The sequence below is a fragment of the Pelodiscus sinensis genome, chromosome 12 (assembly GCF_052426305.1).
Source record: "Pelodiscus sinensis isolate ZL-2025 chromosome 12, ASM5242630v1, whole genome shotgun sequence".
In the NCBI taxonomy this organism is placed as follows: domain Eukaryota; kingdom Metazoa; phylum Chordata; order Testudines; family Trionychidae; genus Pelodiscus; species Pelodiscus sinensis.
The window spans coordinates 41,528,835-41,548,310 of NC_143063.1; the positions used below are offsets into that span (position 1 = coordinate 41,528,835).

The following is a 19,476-nucleotide window of genomic DNA, read 5'->3' on the forward strand; positions in this document are numbered from 1 at the left end:
TAAAGCATGATTTGTAAGACTGAAACTAAACACACAAATTTACCAAAGCCAAAAGCTTACTAAAGGTGCTGTGTTTGTGAGAGGTGCTTGCCCAATATGTGTGATGCAAAATGGGGATGCTTTGTGAAGAAATCATCCTTGTAAAGCTATTGGTTCTGGTCATCAGACTCTATCCAATGCTTTAGTGATGATGCTGCTGATCTATTTGGGAAGTTGGCTGGCACTCAAGGCAGAGTCTCTTCTCAAAGGCTGTTTCACAGTGAAAATATGCTCAGTGCAGCCGAGTGCATGAATGAAAAAGCCTCCGGTACCTTCTAATCTGGCAAAATGCTGCACAAAACTCAACTTACTCTGCCCTTTCTACTATCCCAGGTAAGAAATTGGATGTTTTTTCTTGCTTTCATTCGTTTTCCTCTCTTCTGCATTTGGATTTGGAAGTATTTGTGATTCAGGTTTGATTTCTGAGTAATTATACATTGCTTGAATTACTGTCGAAGGATGCAAGGTCTCTCTGTTACACAGCCAGGAACATAGAATCTTATATCTCCCTGATTTACAATTACAACAAATTGGCTCTGCAAAAGATAACAATGTTTTCCTTTCAGGGGGTGGGGGGAGAGGCTGTGTGTTGTGTGTGTGAGAGGGAGAGATCTTTCAAGTCTTTTGGTAGCAGCAATTTTTTTTGCCATATCGAACCCTGCAACTTTGATTTGCCTCTTCCCTCTGTGGCTGGTGCCGCTTAGACGAATCGGATATAGACAGCTTACGTTATTTATTGCTTTTTTAGAAATAAGAAAACCGATGCAAAGGAGAGAAAAAATCCAAGCATGCAAAAGATCCCCCTTCACTCTCTTGATATGTATTGTACTCCATGTTAGTGACTCGCTATGTGTAGCCTTTCCCCTTATTAACTGTAATAGATCCCCTCTGTCAAAAGCAGAAAAAAACACCCTGCCTTGAAACCCAGGGGGCTGCTCCAACCCTGCTGCTTCTGTCACTCAAAGCAGAGGAACTAGCTGGCTTCTGACTTCTCTCTAGCTTTGGTTCCCCCCCCCCCCACCCCTTTCTTCTCCAGACCCTCCTTATGTGTTAAGTTTTGAAAGCACAGTGTGTTGTTGGAGGCTTTTTTATTGGTGTTGGGTGTAATACACTTAACATATTTTGTCCTAGGAGCTCTGTAAACTCCCATTAAGGGAACGTATCACTGACAGCCCTTGCACTTAGTAAGATAAAAGTTCATTCCTTTTTGACTTGGGGCTTGAACTGCCTTGGGAGGCCAGCATGTGGGGGAGGGGGGGTCTGTTCACACTTGGGATGCTGAGTCTGTGTGTGCATCTGCAGTTTCTACATGGGTTTTAAGCTGCCTTTTAGAGAATAGTGAGGGCTTATTGCAGGGCGAGCTTTGCTGCTGAGAGGAGGCACGCCACGGGGCTGTGAGCGGAAGGCAGCTGGATGAACGGAGTGCCTGCTCGCTGTGGGTTGTGGCTCCAGGGTGGGCATGCTTGGCTTCTGGTACAACCTGACTACAGCTGGGCGCACACATGTGGGTAGCTGGTGAAATTGCGATACAGAGTGAGAGCTGGTGTTTGGCTGCGAATTTGCCTGAGGGAGCGGATGGGTGGCTGGGTGGGTTTCAACTGTTTGTGCACTAAGAATAATCCCACTTAAAGGCATAACACAGAGAGAGAGAGGGCTCAGAGTCTGTCTCTTTGTAAGTAGTGTGTAAATCCGGCTGTTCCAGGTCCTGTACTTTGTGCCCAGATACAGTGGGGATGGGAGCGTTAAGAATGCATGCGTGGCACCCACTGGGGATGTGTCTGTGGGAAGCCACATAAGCAAAGCTAGCAGCATAGGCTGAGGCTCTATGGACTGTCTGGGTGGGCATGCAAATGGGCAGAGGGCCAGGCGAGCTGAGCTAGCTGAGGCTGCCCATATGGGAGAGCGGGCACGCTGCTGCCCACAACAGGCATGGCCTGAGGCTCTGGGACTGCCTGGCGGTGCCCACTTGGGCATCCGGGTGAGGAAGCTACCAGAATGGGCTGAGATTCAAGGGCTGGCGGGGACTGCTCAGGCAGGCAGCTGGGCAAAGGGAGCTGCCAACAAAGGCTGAAGCATGGAGCGAACAGGTGCTAATCAGAGGGGGTGCATTCTGGGAGCCCAACACCGCAGCAGGAACTTGTCTGCTGCACTAAGCTGGCACCCTCCCCCAAGACTTGAGGAATGCCTTCTCCACTGCACTGCACCCTAATTTCTCCATGACTTTTTCTCCCTGGGGTTCTTTAATGCACCAAATGAGTCAGCTCAGGTTCCAGTTCTCATTCGAATGTTCCTCTTTTGTCAAGAAACAAAGCAGCTTGCATTCTAGAGTCACCAACGCACTTCACAGTATATTACTGCCCAGTCCTGCAAGGGGCAGAACACCTTCTCTTGGAAACCACTTGAGCACTAGCTTAATTTTAAGCATGCCTTCACTGAGGCTACTGGCATCGAGGCTGCTCACATGCTTAAGTTAAGAAGATGCTTCTGTGGTTTGCTGGTTCAGAGCGAGTGTGTTGAGCATGCTACAGGACTGAATTCTTAGTGCTTCATAATACCCAGTGTTGAAGAGTGTTGAAACTATGATCCATCCTCTCTTATCAGGATAGGAAGGTATAGTAAGCAATCCCTCCTTCTAACGGGTGATTTCTCTCTCCCCCCCCCCCCCTGCCCCTCAAGGATTCACCAAATAAATAACAGCAAGTGAATTTATTAGGCAATCCAGTTCAATTGGTAATAGGAAAGTGTATGTAAATAAACCTGGTTTGTTGAATAGAGTCAGTGTAAAATATTAATTGTTGATGATACATGAGACATTGATGGTGGGAGAAGAGAGCAAAGGGGAATTATTAAAATGCTGCACAGATATCCTCATAGACTCAACACTCATACACAGAACTTTCATGTGACAAGAGGAGTAAAGGGAAGAATGGGAGAAACAATATATAGCCATCTGGCAGGGGTAGTGTTTGTAACACATTTTTGTTAGTTTTTTTTCTTCGCAGCGATAGCAACAGCTACTTCTATAACACCTTCTAGTGAAACTAGCAAAAATCAATCCCGATAAGCTGATTTTTAAATTATAAACATCAGCAAAGGCAGTACTTTTGTGGGCAGTGGAGGAAAAGTATAATTCAATTTCAAAACAAGAATGGATAACTTTGAGGGAGGGAAGACAAGGCATATCTCTACTCTGCAGAGTACATTACTGGCCAGTGAGAATATTAAATGTGCAGAGATTAAAGTTTAATATATATTTTTTCAGGTCAGAAGTAATTAATAAAAACAAATCAGTCTTTTAAAACAAACTGGAATTTTAAAAATTGTCAGTGGTTGACAAGTACAGGCTGAGAACTCATTTTCTGGACATTTTGCTGTCACACTCTTTAGCTGAGTGTACTTTCATGAGTTGGTTTGTTTAGTGAGGGTTAATCTATAGCAGATAGATGATTGAGTGCTGAATTTTAATTTGCTATCCAAAAGACTGATCTACTTAATGGGATTGTTTTACTGCCATTTCTCTCTCTCGTAATTTGATGGAGGAAGACTCTTTTTCAGTACAGTGTATTTCAATCTGAGTAGCTAATGAGGACATTCTTAGGAGCTTGTCAGTTCATGGAAATCTTTGAAGAATACATGCACTGAACATTTTAATAAATCTGAAGATGACAGGGAAAGTTTGGACTGTTTGCTGGTAATTTGCATCTGTGCATTTACTACTTACTGTATTTGTTTATGATTAAATATCTATAGATCTCTAAATATTTTCCCTACTATAGAAACCATAATTTCACCAAGACTTAAAATGTATATACTAAAGTTTCATTTGTAGGAAAAAAGAACATTCTTCAAAGGAGTTGCTTTGGCATGTTAATGAACTACATTGAAATATAGATAAGTGAATTCAACTTTATCATCAATTTGAATCCAACAGTATCATCAAGTGGTTGTCAGTAGGTTATATGGGTAATTGTTATGATACAGTTTATAATATAAGGAAGCTACAGTATCTGAGAATTCTAGGAATCACTGTGAAATCTACAAGTGATCTATCTATCTATCTATCTATCTATCTATCTATCTATCTATCTATCTATCTATCTATAAATTAAATATCTAGTTACAGAAAACATCCTTTATAGGTACGCACCACAGAGCTGTAAAAATTATTCAGCTTTCCTTTATTTTTCAAATTTCTCCAGAAGAGGGCTCCATGCACAGCATGAAAGTTAAAAGTAATATCTGAAAATCCCTGGAAGTTTTGCAGCTGCAGGAAAAAGAAGACTCATTCGCACTCTGAAACTCTGTTAAAATAACTTTGCAGGTTTTTGCTCGAGTTCTTGTCAAACGTTTCCTTCATGTGTCATGTTATTGCATCTGATCTGACGGCACAATTTCCGAGGCCTATGTAGAGAAAATTGTGTATCATGTAGTTGTATTTAGAACTTGGTCCTTCAATCCTAAACTCACTGGCCAAGTACTTTGCTTTTGCATGCTATAGCATAATAATGATTGGACAAGTTTCTTCAAATATTGCTTTTAAAAAGGCCCTGTTCTTCTAGGCCAAATGTTATCTGGATTATTTCTTTAAATCAGTGAAGTTGCATCCGGTTATAAATGGTGTGAACTTGACCCAGGAGGCTAGCACTGTACTACTTGTCCAGGAATCCTTTGACATTTCACTCAGATGAGGGCACCTCCAAATAATACAGTGCCTTGTAGCATTGTGCTGTACCATTGGCTTAATTCTGGCTCAGAAGGAAGTGGGCCTCCTGCTGAATCACCAGTGTCACAACCTGCAGCCTGGTTTGTGCTTGCATGGCATTTGACCAAGCCTAACGGCGCTGGGGCACATGAGATCCGAAAAAATCACAGGGGGAGGCGGTGTGGCCGTCGATACTGGAAATGCTGTTAGAGCTTTATCCGTAGTGTTGTAAATGGCACAGCTGTAGCCAAGCACAGAAAATATCGCTGGATCATACTTCCTGTCTGTGCAAGATATTTGAGATGCATGTAGTTTATTCAAGCACTTAGTGGCATTGATAAGATGATGGAAATTAGTTTTCACTAAAGTCCTATTGTGCATAATGCTTTTGGTGCGGCAAACAAGAAGTGACTTTACAACCTCTCACTGCATAATGAAGATGGGAGTAATTCTGGTGGATCCAATAAGAAACAAATACTTTAGAGAGGAGTCTCTAGTGACTCCTGCCTAATGAAGAAATAGGAGTTTTTAGGGCTGTGCAGACAGTGCTAAGGAGGATTACAGGTGCCCAAACAAGTCAGCTCTCTTCCTTCTACTAACACCTGAAGACAGAGGAAGATAACAAAACTCCCATGGCATAATCTCTGCCGTCCCCTGTCAGTGACTTGTTACTTGTTGACATGTATGCATTTCGTTTTTTCAGCAAGCGAAGGCCACCCACTTGCTGTCAGAATTTTGACGTCAGGCCTTAGCACTGTTAAGCCAGAATAAGACATATGTGCTGCTCTTAAGGGCTGGGTTCCTCTAGGGTAGGATCTGAGGCACAAATGCAAAGATAACAGGTTTCCTTTTCTCATTTCCACTTGGCAATTCCTCCACCTGCATTTCACGGTGATAAATGCTAGTGGCCAAATTCTCTTTTCATTTACATCACTGCAGCTCCAGTTACCACAGTGTCATCTGTGCAATGACGAGGGGAACCCATTTCTCAGCACACAGTTGTCCAGTGGTCTGATTTTCAGGCCTTTCACTTTAGTTATCCTTCTACCATCATGTTGTTAGGGGATTGAGGTCACAGGAAGTTAGATGCCATATAAAAGAAACAAAAATACAGGATGATTGGTTCCCTTGCTAAGCCCCACATTTTGTTCTGTGGCATGAAGCTCCATTTGTCGACAGCGTCCTCAGGCTTTAGTGTGGACTTGTGATCGGGACTGTGTTATCTCTTCTAGCAAAGGAATCCACATGGAAAAACATATTCCATTTCTTGTGGTGTGAACACACGTCTCCCATTACCATATCAAATATTCTATTGTGTTTTGCACTATTAATTTTCATAGAAACAGTCCTCAGAACAGATGTAAAGGTGAGCTATTAAATGAAGGAGGGAAATCTTTTATTCATTTTTTAAAGAGGTTGCATGCTCCTTATTAGGCAACAATTCTACAGATTGAATCTCTCTACTCCAGCATCCTCAGGACTTGACCAGTACTGAACCAGAGAATTTGCCAAACCATGGAAGGTCAATATTGTTTAGCAGCATTACTAACACTTCTACTGCTTTCTGGGCTCTTAGAATACAGCAAAGGGTAAATTTAAAGCTAAAGAACAGCACAGAAAACTGAGACCCAGGACTGGTGGCTGTAAGCAAACTTTATGGGACCATGGGAAACGTGGCTACACCCATAAGTGGGCAACCAGCTAACTAAAATGCTGGACCATGGATGTTGCCGGACCAGAGTGTGCCAAACTAGAGAGGTTCAAGTGCAGCCAGTTGGAAAATCTGCCCAAGATTTAGGAAGCCTTTTGCTTTTGAGTGGCCAATCTCATGTCTTGAAATGGCCCAATTTTCAGAAAGTGCTGACTATCCCTCTGAGGGCAGTCAGGCCCTTGAAGGTGTCTCATGGACATCCAAAATCTCTGTTCTCTTTTGAAGACTTTGGTGGGAGTTTTATAGCCTATGCCTTACCAAGGCACATTGATTACAAACACTGGCCCGGATCTTCAAAGGTGTTTAGATGTCGAACTCACATTGAATTCAATGGAAATTAGGTGCCCAAATAATTCTGAGGATTTGGGTCACAGTTCCTTCAACATTTCAGCTTTTTTCTTGGTAATGACCTATTTCTTTCAGTCCAACATTTACATAACCCCTCAGTGATACCTCCATACAGGATCATTCCCTTTTGCTGATATCTAGTCTCCTTCCAAGGACTTTGCAGATGTTATGGCATGGAGAGTAAATTCTAAGGGTAGTGAGAGATGTGTTGGCAAGCATGAGCAGAGAGAGAAACTAGATTTCTTAAAGCTTTTCATTGTTTTATTGCACAAAACAGGTCTAGTGAGGACTCGAAAACTAGAAGCCCCGGTCCTGCATGTTCTCCCAGTTAGAAAAATTCCATTGTTGTGGGGCTTGCACAAGAGGGGGAGATACAGCATTATGGAACAACTTGCAGGACTAGGGGTGAGGGGAGTGTCTTTACATTGTAACATTCAGTTTGCATTATGCATGAGCAAAAGACATTGCACAATTTATTGAAATAATAGAAAGTATTAGGCTGGCTGCTTTATACGCAATTACCCCTTTAGTTTACATCACCTGTGCATAACTTAAGCATGTCAGAAGGGATTTTGATCAAGCTTTCAGAATAAAAAGGCCTCTCCAAGGTGGATGATTTTGAGCCCCAAGGGAATTTTGACAAATGTTACGAGTGCATGAAAATTCAGTGTCCTGAAGTCACCTTAGCTAGAGCATTCACTACCATGAAAATCACTTCCACAGGCATGGGGTTAAGAGTCTCTGTGGTGAAACTGGCATAGATCTTCTGAGGAGTTATTATGGTACTAGGCGTCAGCTGAGAATTTGCCTCATTGTACATAAAGGTACATGGCTGGCTAAACAACACATGCTGGGCATACTGTAAATTTTAAGTGTGTCTTTCCTCAGGCAGGTTTCCTGGATCTGAATGCTTCCCCTCTTGCCTCATGAAGCATACTTAATAATTTCCCCAGAGAGAGCCCCTGTAGGTGGCCCTAAGGAACACATTTTATCAAAGGGTAAAATAAACCATGGGAACTTAATGTTTTTTTAAAAGTTTCAGAGAGGTCACTATGTTAGTCTGTATCTGCAAAAAAAAAAAACAAAAAAAAAAAACCATTGAGGACTCTTGTGGCACCGTACCCCCGGTCTACTCTAGGGGATAAGTCCGAATTTAAGATATGCAACTTCAGCTATGTTAATTGCATAGCTGAAGTCGAAGTATCTTAATTCGAATTTTGGTGCCATCCACACTATGAGAAATTGAAGGGAGCACACTCTCCTTTCGACTTCCCTTACTTCTTGTGGAAGCAGAACTACTGGCATCACTGGGGGTGCCCTCTCAGTTCGAATTAGTGTGTCTTCTCTAGACCCACTAATTTGAACCCTGGAAGATCGACTGCGGCTGCTTCAAACTGATCTGTAGTGTAGACATGGCCTTAGAGACTAACACATTTATTTGGGCATTAGTTTTTGTGAGTAAAACCCACTTCGTCAGATGAATTGGAGTGGAAGTTACAGAAGAAGGGGTACATAAAAGGAAGAAGTTGCTTGTATTAATGAAGCCAATCTAGTCAGGGTAGAAGTGGGTCATTCACAGCATTTGGTCTGGAGATGTGAATATCCAGAGAGGGGAAATTGCATTTGCAATGCGTTAACCCATTGAGATCCTTATTTCATCCTAAATCGATAGAGTTGAATTTGCAAATGAATTCTAGTTCAACGGGTTTTTGAAATTCTTTAGTAAAAGGATGTAAAAGTCCTTTTCAAACCAACCGCAACTTTACCTGGAGCTCTGAATGCTTCATGTATCACGACTGGACAACGGATCACGCAGGAAATCCTAAGTACAATGGGACAGGCTCAGCTGTAGTAATCGACAGGCATTTCCCATCGAATTACATTTGTTTCCATAGCTGGGATTTTGCTGAGTCAAAAATATGGAAGTTCAGAAGAGCCAAGTAATGGGAAATGGGGATCTTTTTGATGCTTCTGCCCAGTGTGGTCTGAGTTTTCAGCTGTAATGTTGTGTCATTTACTAGCCAAATGTAGCCATGGAGAGATTAGCTGCTTGCAGAGATAGAAACTGTGACCTTGCACTTATTGGAAGAGACACAGCTGGCACCTGATGAAGTTGGTCCTCCTTGACATTTACGTATATCAGGGAAGAGTAGGGGAGCTTGCAGTATTGCTGGTGGTTGGCCAGTGCCTCCCCCAGCTAACCCTGAACGCCGGCTGGAGTGCACCACCTGACACTTGGGCAGTGATTTAAAGGACCTGGGACTCCTGGCACAATAGCAACCAGAATCCCATGGTCCTTTAGAATTACCGGGTCCCTGAGCAGTTGCTCCCCCCCCCATCCCCATTGGTTGGCCTGGGGAAGAGGGAGGGATTCAAGGATGTGGCTAATGCAGATGAGATTTAGCAAGATTTGTGGACCAGGCATCTGTCTACGGAGACATTTGTGTTGTCATAATGCTGAAGGGCTGGATACTGGGTGGGCCAAGTGTCTCTTCTCCCTTCCTAAAATGTCTTGTGTTCTCATAATTGATGAACTGATGGAGCTAGCTGATGCTCTGAACTCCATAAATTTTGCCTTTTGATCCCAAGAGTGTACAGATTTGGTAGTTTGAATACCAAAACTTCCAGGGCTGGATTCTACCATTTTTTTGTACATTTTCAGTAGTACCTTTCCACAGAGTAAGGTACTCCTCGGATCAGCAAGAGTGTGCGAATGAGCCCTCCCAGTGATCAGAGAAGAAGGGATGTATATTTGAAATGCTTCTATTACCAGATGGCTGATGGTCTGATGTGCTTTTAGGTTTCTGTGCTGAATCTTTGTTTTTATGCTGCTGTTCTAAGCATGACACTATAATAATAATAATAATAATAATAACCATTACAAAAGAAAAGAGCAGACACTTTTTAGTTTTAAATCCACTTACCTTATTTGTTGGATGTGTTCAGTCGGCTAACAACACAGGAATTTCAATGTTCTGTACAGTGGAGATATTGATTATTATAGTGGTCAAAAAGAGGCGGCTTTCCAGGTATTACTCGCATAGCATCCACTTCTCCCTCCTCCCGTTGTATTGGAATAGGATGGAGGGAAGACAACTATAATCTTCCAATAAGATGTTACTTAGTTGAAGTGACTTTCAGTGTCTCTTAAACTTAGCACCAACCATTGGTGATTATTCCCCTTTTTACGGCTCTGATGAGGCCACATCTGGAGTATTATGTCCAGAAAGGATGTGGACGCATGGAGGAGAGTTCAGTGGAGGGCAACTAAAATGATTAGGGGGCTGGAGCACATGACCTATGAGGAGAGACTGAGGGATTTGGGTTTATTCAGTCTGCAGAAGAGAAGAGTGAGGGGAGATTTGATAGCAGCCTTCAACTTCCTGAAGGGAGGTTCCAGAGGGGATGGAGAGAGGCTGTTCTCAGTGGTGACAGATGGCAGAACAAGGAGCAATGGTCTCAAGTTACAGTGGAGTAGGTCTAGGTTGGATATTAGGAAAAACTATTTCACTAGGAGGGTGGGGAAGCACTGGAATGGGTTCTTTAGGGAGGGGGTGGAATCTCCATCCCTAGAGGTTTTTAAATCTTGGCTTGACAAAGCCCTGGCTGGGTTGATTTAGTTGGGATTGGTCCTGCCTTAGGCAGGGGGCTGGACTTGATGACCTCCTAAGGTCTCTTCCAGCCCTAGGATTCTATGATTGTGGTTGTTGCTGAGTCGGATTCTTAGGTGGTGTCATTTGGGATCACTGTACACTGAAATTCATAGAGCAATACCAATTCACCCCAGCTAAAACTCTGGCCCACTGTGTTTACAAAGTGTGATTACTATCAACATTATATCTTTCCACCGTTCATCTACTGGGCTACTTATTTGTCTCCCATTACTGGATGACCTGAGCCCTTTGCAAACAGTAACAAATGTATTCTCACTTTCCTAAAGTAAATGCTGAGAGATGATGGGCCACATTCTTCTGAAGTGGGAGACTGCCTTTGCCATCTGCCTGTTTCATTGACTGTAGCACTGTTCTATTAATTGACTAACGATGTAGGCTGCTGTCATTTTTACATCTGGATGTTGATTCAGTAGTGACAGTTCATTGCACAGACCAAAGATTAATCGGATTGGCTGAAGCCCAGAATAAATTCCCTTTCTAGCTCATTCAAAAGCTAATATAGGTACTACTACTTTTTTGTTTGTCTATGCTTTTTTTTAGTATGGTCAGTTCTGATTGGTCAAAAAGTGCCTGTTCAGATGATGCTGTTTTTTGCATTTGACATGCAGTAGGAGCTATTAACAAGGTGAATCCTTGCTCACCAGTACCATGCAGGTACCTGAGAGATCTGCTGTTCTAGATACAAGCAAACAGATGTGATATACTCAGTTATCATTCAGATTGAGTGAGTTGCCATAGGCCATTGAAGGAATCTGCCACAGTGGGGTTAGCCCTCAAATTCCAGGATATCCTAATTATGCCTTTTTGTGTAGTTAGTTTATGGAGTGTCATGTAAAATTCAAAGCTAACTATTTTAGAAAGGCCACCTTAAAGGAACGATGATCTCTTCCTGTGCCTGATGTACGCTGAGATGAGGATTCAGTTTTCTTGTATTTGTTTCTCAAATATTTTATTTTGTGCTGTTTTTCCTCCTTCCAAAAACATAGAACCTATTTCTCAATTATTGTAAATGGGAATGAAACGCACACATTGATTATGGATGGCTGAACCAGGTTGGATAACGTAGGGACTAACTTGATTCTTTGCCTAGAACTCAAAATATACCAAACCCAACCTGTTCTTCTGACTTTTATTCTTCACGGTTTTTCATTTTTCTGCATCTCTGCACCTATGGGTTACAGTCAGGGACCTGAAGCAGAGGCCTTATTATCTTCAGCATGATTGGGAAACCAGAAGCATCAGAAATCATCTAAGGAAGCCTGTTGCTTTTGTCTTGTTTTGAAATCTTCTACCCTATTTTGCAGGCCACAGGAAGGTCTGATAGTCCTTCTGTATGCGTATCAATGCTAAATCTCTCTAGCTCTACCCCCCTCCCTCCCCATCATGCCTAAAAACTGAAGAATGGACCTTTTTGCAATGAATAACTCATCCTGTGTATCTTTCAGGTGGGGATAGATTTGATCAAAAGTCCATGGAAGTCGGTGGAAAGACTTTAATTGACTTCATTGAACTTTGGCCCAAAACCTGTATTTGCATTTTATTGCTGTTTTACTTGGAAGATGAGTTCCCCATCCAGTAAGAAAAAATAGATGTCTTTAAGGAAAGTCAGATTCTTCTAGTATCTTGTACAGCTATTAGCTATTTTTGCTATCCAACCTGCAGATTTGCTAGAATTTCTTCAGTGTCAAATAAATAGTGTTTTGTTAATATGACCTGCAAACCTGACCTTTAAATCACTGCTTAGTTCTTCACTGTAACTGTAATCAAAATGTTTCTTATAGCTATTAGTTGAAGCCTTTTTTTTCCTGTTACCACAGACACCAACAACATTGCAAGCAAAAACAGGAAGAGCAAATTTCATGAGGCGCTCTCATTTTCTTTGGGAAGTATAGATGTCAGATTACATTAGAGATGGTTCCCCCTACTAAAACCTGAACCCAGAAACCTGGGAACATGGGAAAGTTTCCCAAACTATCCCAGCATTTGCCTGCATTTTAACAGTGGATTTCAGGCAAGCGCCAGACTTTGTGCTCAGTCTTGGGAGCATTAATGGTTTAAAGATCTTGCTCTGGAAAGCCAAGAATGACCATCTAGTGCAGTGGTTCTCAAAGTGTGGTCCGCCACTGCCCAGGTGGTCCATGGCTCGAGCTCAGCCCCTACCCCCCCACGCCACATGGGATGCAACGGGCTCCTATGGAGGCTTCTCCATGGCCCCACGCCTCAGCTGAAACTGCCTGCCCCACCTCGTTCTTTGTGCTCGACAGCAGCAGCAGCCTCGAGCCTCTTGTTGCCCGCCCCCCGTCACCATATCGCTGGGAGTTGGCCTAGAGGTGGGATTCTCGAGCAAGGAGCTGCTGACCCTGCACTTCCCCCTTCACTGCACCTGATGCAATAGGGACCTGCCCACCCTGTGCATGCTGGTGGAGGGTGCGCCCCATTCTGACCTGGCCGCCGAGGACTCCTTCAGCAGCTGGCCCCCCATCCATTGGGCTGCACGCTTCAGCAAGATGGGGCCCAGCCCAGGAGGGGCTGCTGCCCTGTAGGACCCTCCTGCTCACACGGCACCTCCTTGCCGTGCACAAAGGTGGGGGAAAGGCAGCAACTACTACCAGGCATGGTGGGAGGGGTCTCCATACCATCCGTAGCCCCCTCACTCACTCTCCTCCCCCTGCTAAAACCCTACACCCCCAGTTTGCTCCTACACCCTCCCTTGTTCCTGCACCCTCCCTCCTGGCCACACACTGCACCCTCCCTTGTTCTTGCTCCCTCTACCTGGCTAGACACCCTACTCCCACCCTGCTTCTGCATCCTACCTCCTCACACGCTCGCCCCCTCCTCACCCAGATCCTGCACCCCCATCCCCCCGTATCCCACCCACTGGCAGCCCTGTTCTGCACACTGAACCCCTCATTTTTGTCCCCACCCCAGAGCCTGAGAGGGTCCCCAAAAGCAACTAACTCCGGAGCCACAGAAAAGTAAATCTGGCCAATGAGAAGCCCTGAACCTCAGTCCTGCCTGTCTCTTTCCCTTGCCCTGTGGGCCTGGAGTGCCAGAGGAGTGAGGTGTCTCAGTTGGGAGCCCCATCAGTGAAGGTTGGGGTTTTTGGAGGAGTTTTTTTGCTTCTCACTTGTGTGGTCCCCAACTGATTTTTCTGGGTTAGTGGCCCCAGACCCAAAAAAGGTTCCCCACCCCTGCCATACATAGAGAAAATATTTAAACCTTTTGTATTGGACATAAATTAATATTTTACTTAATTTAAAATGAAGTTTAATTAAAAAAAAGTGAAAGTTAAAATGCTTTATCTGTTTAATAATTTAAATTAAACCATTCTCTCTAGCTGCAACACTAGCAATATGGCTTGGGCATAATTATGTAACTAATGATGAGTTTCCATTAGCAACTGGTGGTCTTCAGAAAGATTTGCATTGAGCCAGGTGGTCCATCGGCCAAAAAGGTTGAGAACCACTGATACAGTGACTTAGTAAGAGTTTTCTTGTTGACAGTTATTTAATTTACCTTCCTTTTTTTTTTTTGCTCGCATGGGAATATGAGAGAGAATATCAAATTCTTACGGTACGTCTAGATTACATTTTTCTTCTGAAAGAAGATCTGCCAATTTGGTAGTAATTTGCGTATCTTCTTCCGATCGCTTTTTCGAATGAGGTGGGTTTTTTTTGAAAAAGCAAGCAGTTTAGATGCAGTTCTTTGGAAAAAAACCCTTTTTTTTCCGAAAGAACCTGTAAACCTCAAGTGGGGAATCTAGCCAGGTGTTTACACTGACCGATTCATTTCACTTCTGTTGTGACTAGATTTGAATCTGAACTTGAGTTTGCAATGAGAAACATCGGTGAACCATCTCCGTGATTTTTTTTTTTTTTTTTTAACATGCAGGCTGGGGGATGGTAGAGGCAGGAAATGTTATCCCTTATAAACTATCTGTTCCCTGGCTTCCAACATTTATTAACTGCCTACCGAAGGAATGTACTTTTCTTCTCCTTTATATATTAGGGCTTGGTGGTTTTCATTATCATTTGCTCTATGTATTAATGGACAATATTTATCTCTGCCTGCTGTACTGAAACCTTTGTGTACACAGGCATAAATCTCACCCTAGCAATGCTTGGGAGAACTTGTGGCAACTGCAGAGGAAATAACCTCCCTGCAGGGCAGGGAGGAAAGCAGGGAGTGTCGGAAAGAACAGGAGGGACAAATTGGAGATAGGATAATAAGCTAAATCCGGCTTCTCTAAGGCAGGGGTTGGGGGAAGGGCGAGCACCTTGCAGCTCCATTAATGCTGTGTGCCTACGTGTCAGTCAATACCTAGGTGGTCTCTGGCTTGCAGGGATGAGACCATTACTAACCCACTCGAGAGAAGCAGGCAAAGCTGGCAGCTATTAGATTGCGGGGGGGAGCTCTAGGTTCTGGGGGAGGGGGTAAAATGAGGGGTTCCAAGTGTGGGAGGGGGCTGCAGGCTGAGACAGGAGAGTGGGTGTGGGAGGCACTGATGGCTCCGATTGGGGGTATTGGCTCTGGAGTGGGGCTGGGGATGAGGGGTACAGTATGGGGCTCCAGGATGGGGCTATGGGGTTTGAATCATAGAAACACAGAACTGAAAGGGACCAAGCACCTTCTAGATCATCGCTGACAGATGTCTGTCTAACCTGCTCTTGACTATCTCCAGGGATGGAGGTTCCACAACCCCCCTAGGCAATTTATTCCAGTGTTTAACCACCCTGACAGTTAGGAAGTTCTTCCTAATGTTCAACCTAAACCTCCCTTGCTACAGTTTAAGCCCATTGCTTCTTGCCCTATCTTCAGAGGCTAAGGCTTCCCCCGGCACTCTCCTTGTGACACCCTTTTAGATACTTGAAAACCTCTATCATGTCCCCTCTGTCTTCTCTTTCCTAAACTAAACAAGCCCAGTTCTTTCAGTCTTCCCTCATAGGTCAAGTTTTCTAGACTTTTCATCATTTTTGTTGCTCTTTTCTGGACCTTCTCCAATTTCTCCACATCCATCTTAAAATGCGGTGCCCAGAACTGGACGCAATACTCCAACTGAGGCCTAATCAATGCAGCGTAGAGCGGAAGAATGACTTCTCTTACCTTGCTCACCACACTCCTATTAATGCATTCCAGATTCATGTTTTTTGCAGCAGAGTCGCACTCTTGACTCATATTTAACTCGCCATCCACTCTAACATCTAGATCTCTTTCAGCTGTACTCTTTTTTAGACAATCACTTCCCGTTCTTTATGCATGAAACTGACTGTTTCGTTCTAAGTGAAGTACATTGCGTTTGTCCTTATTAAACTTCATCCTGTTTACCTCAGACCATTTCTCTAGTTTGTCCAGATCATCTTGAATTATGATCCTATTCTCCAAAGCACTTGCAAGCTTTTCCAGCTTGATATCATCTGCAAACTTAATAATTGTACTCTCTATGCCGTCATCTAAATAGCCGATGAAGATATTGAACAAAATCGGTCCCAAACCAGACCCCTTTGGAACTCCACTTGTTATGCCCTTCCAGCATGACTGCAAACCATTAATAACTACTCCCTGGGAATGGTTATCCAGCCAGTTATGCACCCACTTTATAGTACCCCCACTAGGTTGCATTTATTGATAAGAAGGTCATGCGAGTCCGTGTCAAATGTCTGCCTAAAGTCTAGGTATACCATGTTCTCCCTTATCCATAAGATTCGTTATCCTATCAAAGAAAGCTATCAGATTGGTTTGACATGATTTGTTCTTTACAAATCCATGCTGGCGGTTACCTATCACCCTATTATCTTCCAGGTGTTTGCAGATGAATTCCTTAGTTACTTGCTCCATTATCTTTCCTGGCACAGAAGTTAAACTGACTGGTCTGTAGTTTCCTGGGTGTTCTTATTTTCCTGTTTATAGATGGGCACTAGATTTGCCCTTTTCCAGTCTTCTGGAATCTTTCCTGACATGATTTTCAAAGAAGACCGCTAAGGTGCAGGATGGGGCACAGGACAGGAGTGGAGAGAGGGCCTGAGAGGGAGTTAGAGTGCCGAGAAGACTCAGGGTTAGAGCTTGGTGAGGGTGTGGAGTCTAAGAGGAAGATAGGGACTTAGGTTTCAGGACTGGGGGTTGGGACACAGGGTCAGGGGACAAGTATGGGAGGGGGCTCAGGGCTGGGGCAGGTGGTTGGGTTTTGGGGCACTTATCTTCACCAGCTCCTGTGCTACCTTGAGCTTGCCTATAGGCACAGCCCACCACAGTTCCTATTGGCCAGGCTTCCCAGCCAATGGACACTGCAGGAGCAAAGCCTTCAGGCAGGGACAGCGCGGGGATGGAGAGTCTCCTGGCACTCATGGTGATGTGACTCCAGCCCAGCAGTGGGGGAAGGCAGAGCATGGTGCTGCCCCAGCCCCCTCCAGGCAGTGCTGGATAATGCACAGGAGCTCTAGTGCCTGCAGCCCCAGGCTAAGAGGGTGTCACCGAAAGATCTGGGCTTTTGGTGGCCGTGTGTGTGTGTGTGTGTGTGTGTGTGTGTGTGTGTTTCATGGACCCATTAGCTCAAGACCCTGGTATGCAGTCCTTAAAGCCTCTTTCTTAATCTGGCTTTGGTGTCAGGCTTTTCTACCACGCAGCAGCAAATGGTAAATGGATATAACTCGGGAGGAATTGGGAAGGTGAGGAAAGAGCCACACCCCACTGGGAGATTATAGTGTTTGGGAAATGGGCTGTCCAGAAAGAAGAGAGAGCCACTGGTTATTGGCAAGTGGTGTCAGGTACAGGGGACATTTTACTGTGGCTGAGGGGAGAAGCTGATGATGTTAGGACTTTGTAGAGAGTCTGCTTCGAGTCTGGGTCACATACCCAGTAACTACACATGTAAGTCAGTCCTTAACCTAACCCTCTTTCCTTCCTTGCCTGCGATCTGTGAAAGGCAAGCTTAAAGCTCCAGGAGGAGAAATGGAGAAATGTATCTGGCTTCTGGCAAGCTGAGCTCGAGCTGAGCTTGATGACTTCCTCTCTTCAAGGCTTTTAGTTTTTGTCCAGAGTTGGGCTGTATTAAAAACAAATTACAATCAAGGCATGCAACTTATAAGCCATTTGTTTGCTTTGGATACTGAGATTTTGCAGTATTTACTTGTGACTCATCTGATTCATCTCACAGAGCTAGAGTTTAAGTGCCAATAAAAAAAGAGAGAACACAACAGAGTTCAGATACATTTGACCTTCTTTACTATTGTCAAGAAAAAAATTGAAATATTTGTTAGACAAATTATCCTGTAGCCAGATCTACAAACAAGCTTCCTTTCCTTAGAGTTTTTTCCCAAGAGACTGAACAGCTCAGGGGACTGGGGATAAGCAGACATTGGGCTCACCTTCCACTGATTTACACTTGGGGTCATTATGCAAACCTTCAGCTTTGTGTGTTACACCCAAGGTGTGTAAACGACCGAATAAAGCCCAAGGCGGTACACAAACCACAAGCACAGGTCCGCTGACATTCTAACCCCTGTCCTAGAGAAAGCCAAGTAATTTAGGATGGCAGCATCAGAGACATTACCAGTTGATGGTTGTGCTTGTGTAAAATGAGGTGGTGGGTCATGGTCCATTTGCTAATGGATGGAGTCTGGGGGTGTGAATCTCAAATATTATCTCTGCAGCAACTGGTTACATGAGTCCTGTTTGTCAAGCTAGGAATGGATGGCAGAGAATGGGTCACTTGATGGTTCCCTGTTTTGTTCATTCCTTCTGGGGCATCTGTATTGGCCACTGTTGGGAAGACAGATTACTGGGCATGATGGACCTTTGGCTGTTCTTATGTTCTCATGAATCAGTAGGGTTGATACAGTGGCAAAGGTCTTTTCTGTAAGGACTGTTCTTTCTGTCATGCTTGCGCTAACTTCACCTGTAGGCAGGTTTTTTAGAGCTGTGATTTTACAGTCTTCAGCAACACAACAATGAAATCGTTTTGAAACAGATTTTAAACTCAGGTCCTGTAGACTAACACAGTAAATTCAGAAACTGACAGTATTTTTCTGGGGTTGGCAAATGCCTGCTCGATTGGCTTCATTACCACTTGAATGGCTCTTTCATGGGTTCAGTGTTCTGCTCAGAGCTCTGGCAGGCTTTTTCACTTTTAAGTTAACTAAATCCTCCCCAGAGGAAGCAGGAGCCACAGAACAGGAATAGTGTGACAGGATGTGCATACCCGGCACTAAAGCAGGTGGGGTTAAGGACCTGTGAGCAGAGGAAGTCCCGCCCCTTCACTCAGACTGAGCATGCTCCAAATGCTGGAGCAGCATAAAAGGGCAACAGAGCTGCTCAGTCTGGCTGGCCAGCAAAGGGGAAGGACCTCCAGCCAGAGCTCTGGAGCGGTAACAGCCAGCGATCCAGACAGTGGGAACCAAAGTTCCAGGAGACTGCTGCTACATGGACCCAGCAGATCCCCAGAGTGAAGCCACTTCTGGGGAACCAGGAGACCCAGCCACTATGTGGAAAGATGCCTCAGTAGCATTGGGAGGCAGCAACCCAGGGAGGGTGCAGGAGCAGCTTCTCTTGCCCAGATTCACTCAATGTGTTTCAGCTGGATTCCCCGCCAAGGGTGCAGTAGACATATCTGCCACTCACAGGGCCCTGGGTCAGGATCCGGTGGAGCAGGATGGGCCAGAGTCTCCCTTCCGGGGTGTTAGCCCCCAATCTTACTGATGCTGGCCGTTAGGCCTTTCTGCCCTGAGGCCAGGGCTGCTTACAGACTCTGTGTACTAGGCCATACTGCCCTCAGACAAGGGCTGCTTACAGATTTGGTTTAAAATCATAATAAAAACTAATAAAAACCCAGCCACAATGAATATGGGGCCCTTTTCTTTGCCTTCTGGGCCTTTCACTTAGGGTTCATGGTTGTAAGCTGTTTTCTGTAGCCGTGACGACTAGAAACTTTAAAAAAATAATAGCCAAGATTTTTCACTTCGTTGCTACCATATATACTCGAATATAAGCCCATTCGGTCATAAACCAAC

General features: G+C 44.3%; 1 protein-coding gene across 2 annotated transcripts in view; it reads left to right on the forward strand.

The window, feature by feature from the left end:
• The first annotated feature begins 215 nt into the window (after nt 1–215).
• The window catches only part of CDH13 (cadherin 13), a 967,731-nt gene continuing 948,470 nt past the window's right edge, over nt 216–19,476 (forward strand). For both annotated transcript variants that reach the window (XM_075939988.2, XM_089781523.1), the window contains exon 1: nt 216–372. In XM_075939988.2, coding sequence (XP_075796103.2) covers nt 328–372 — 45 coding nt within the window. In that variant the 5' untranslated portion in view covers nt 216–327. The remainder of the gene's footprint in view (nt 373–19,476) is intronic.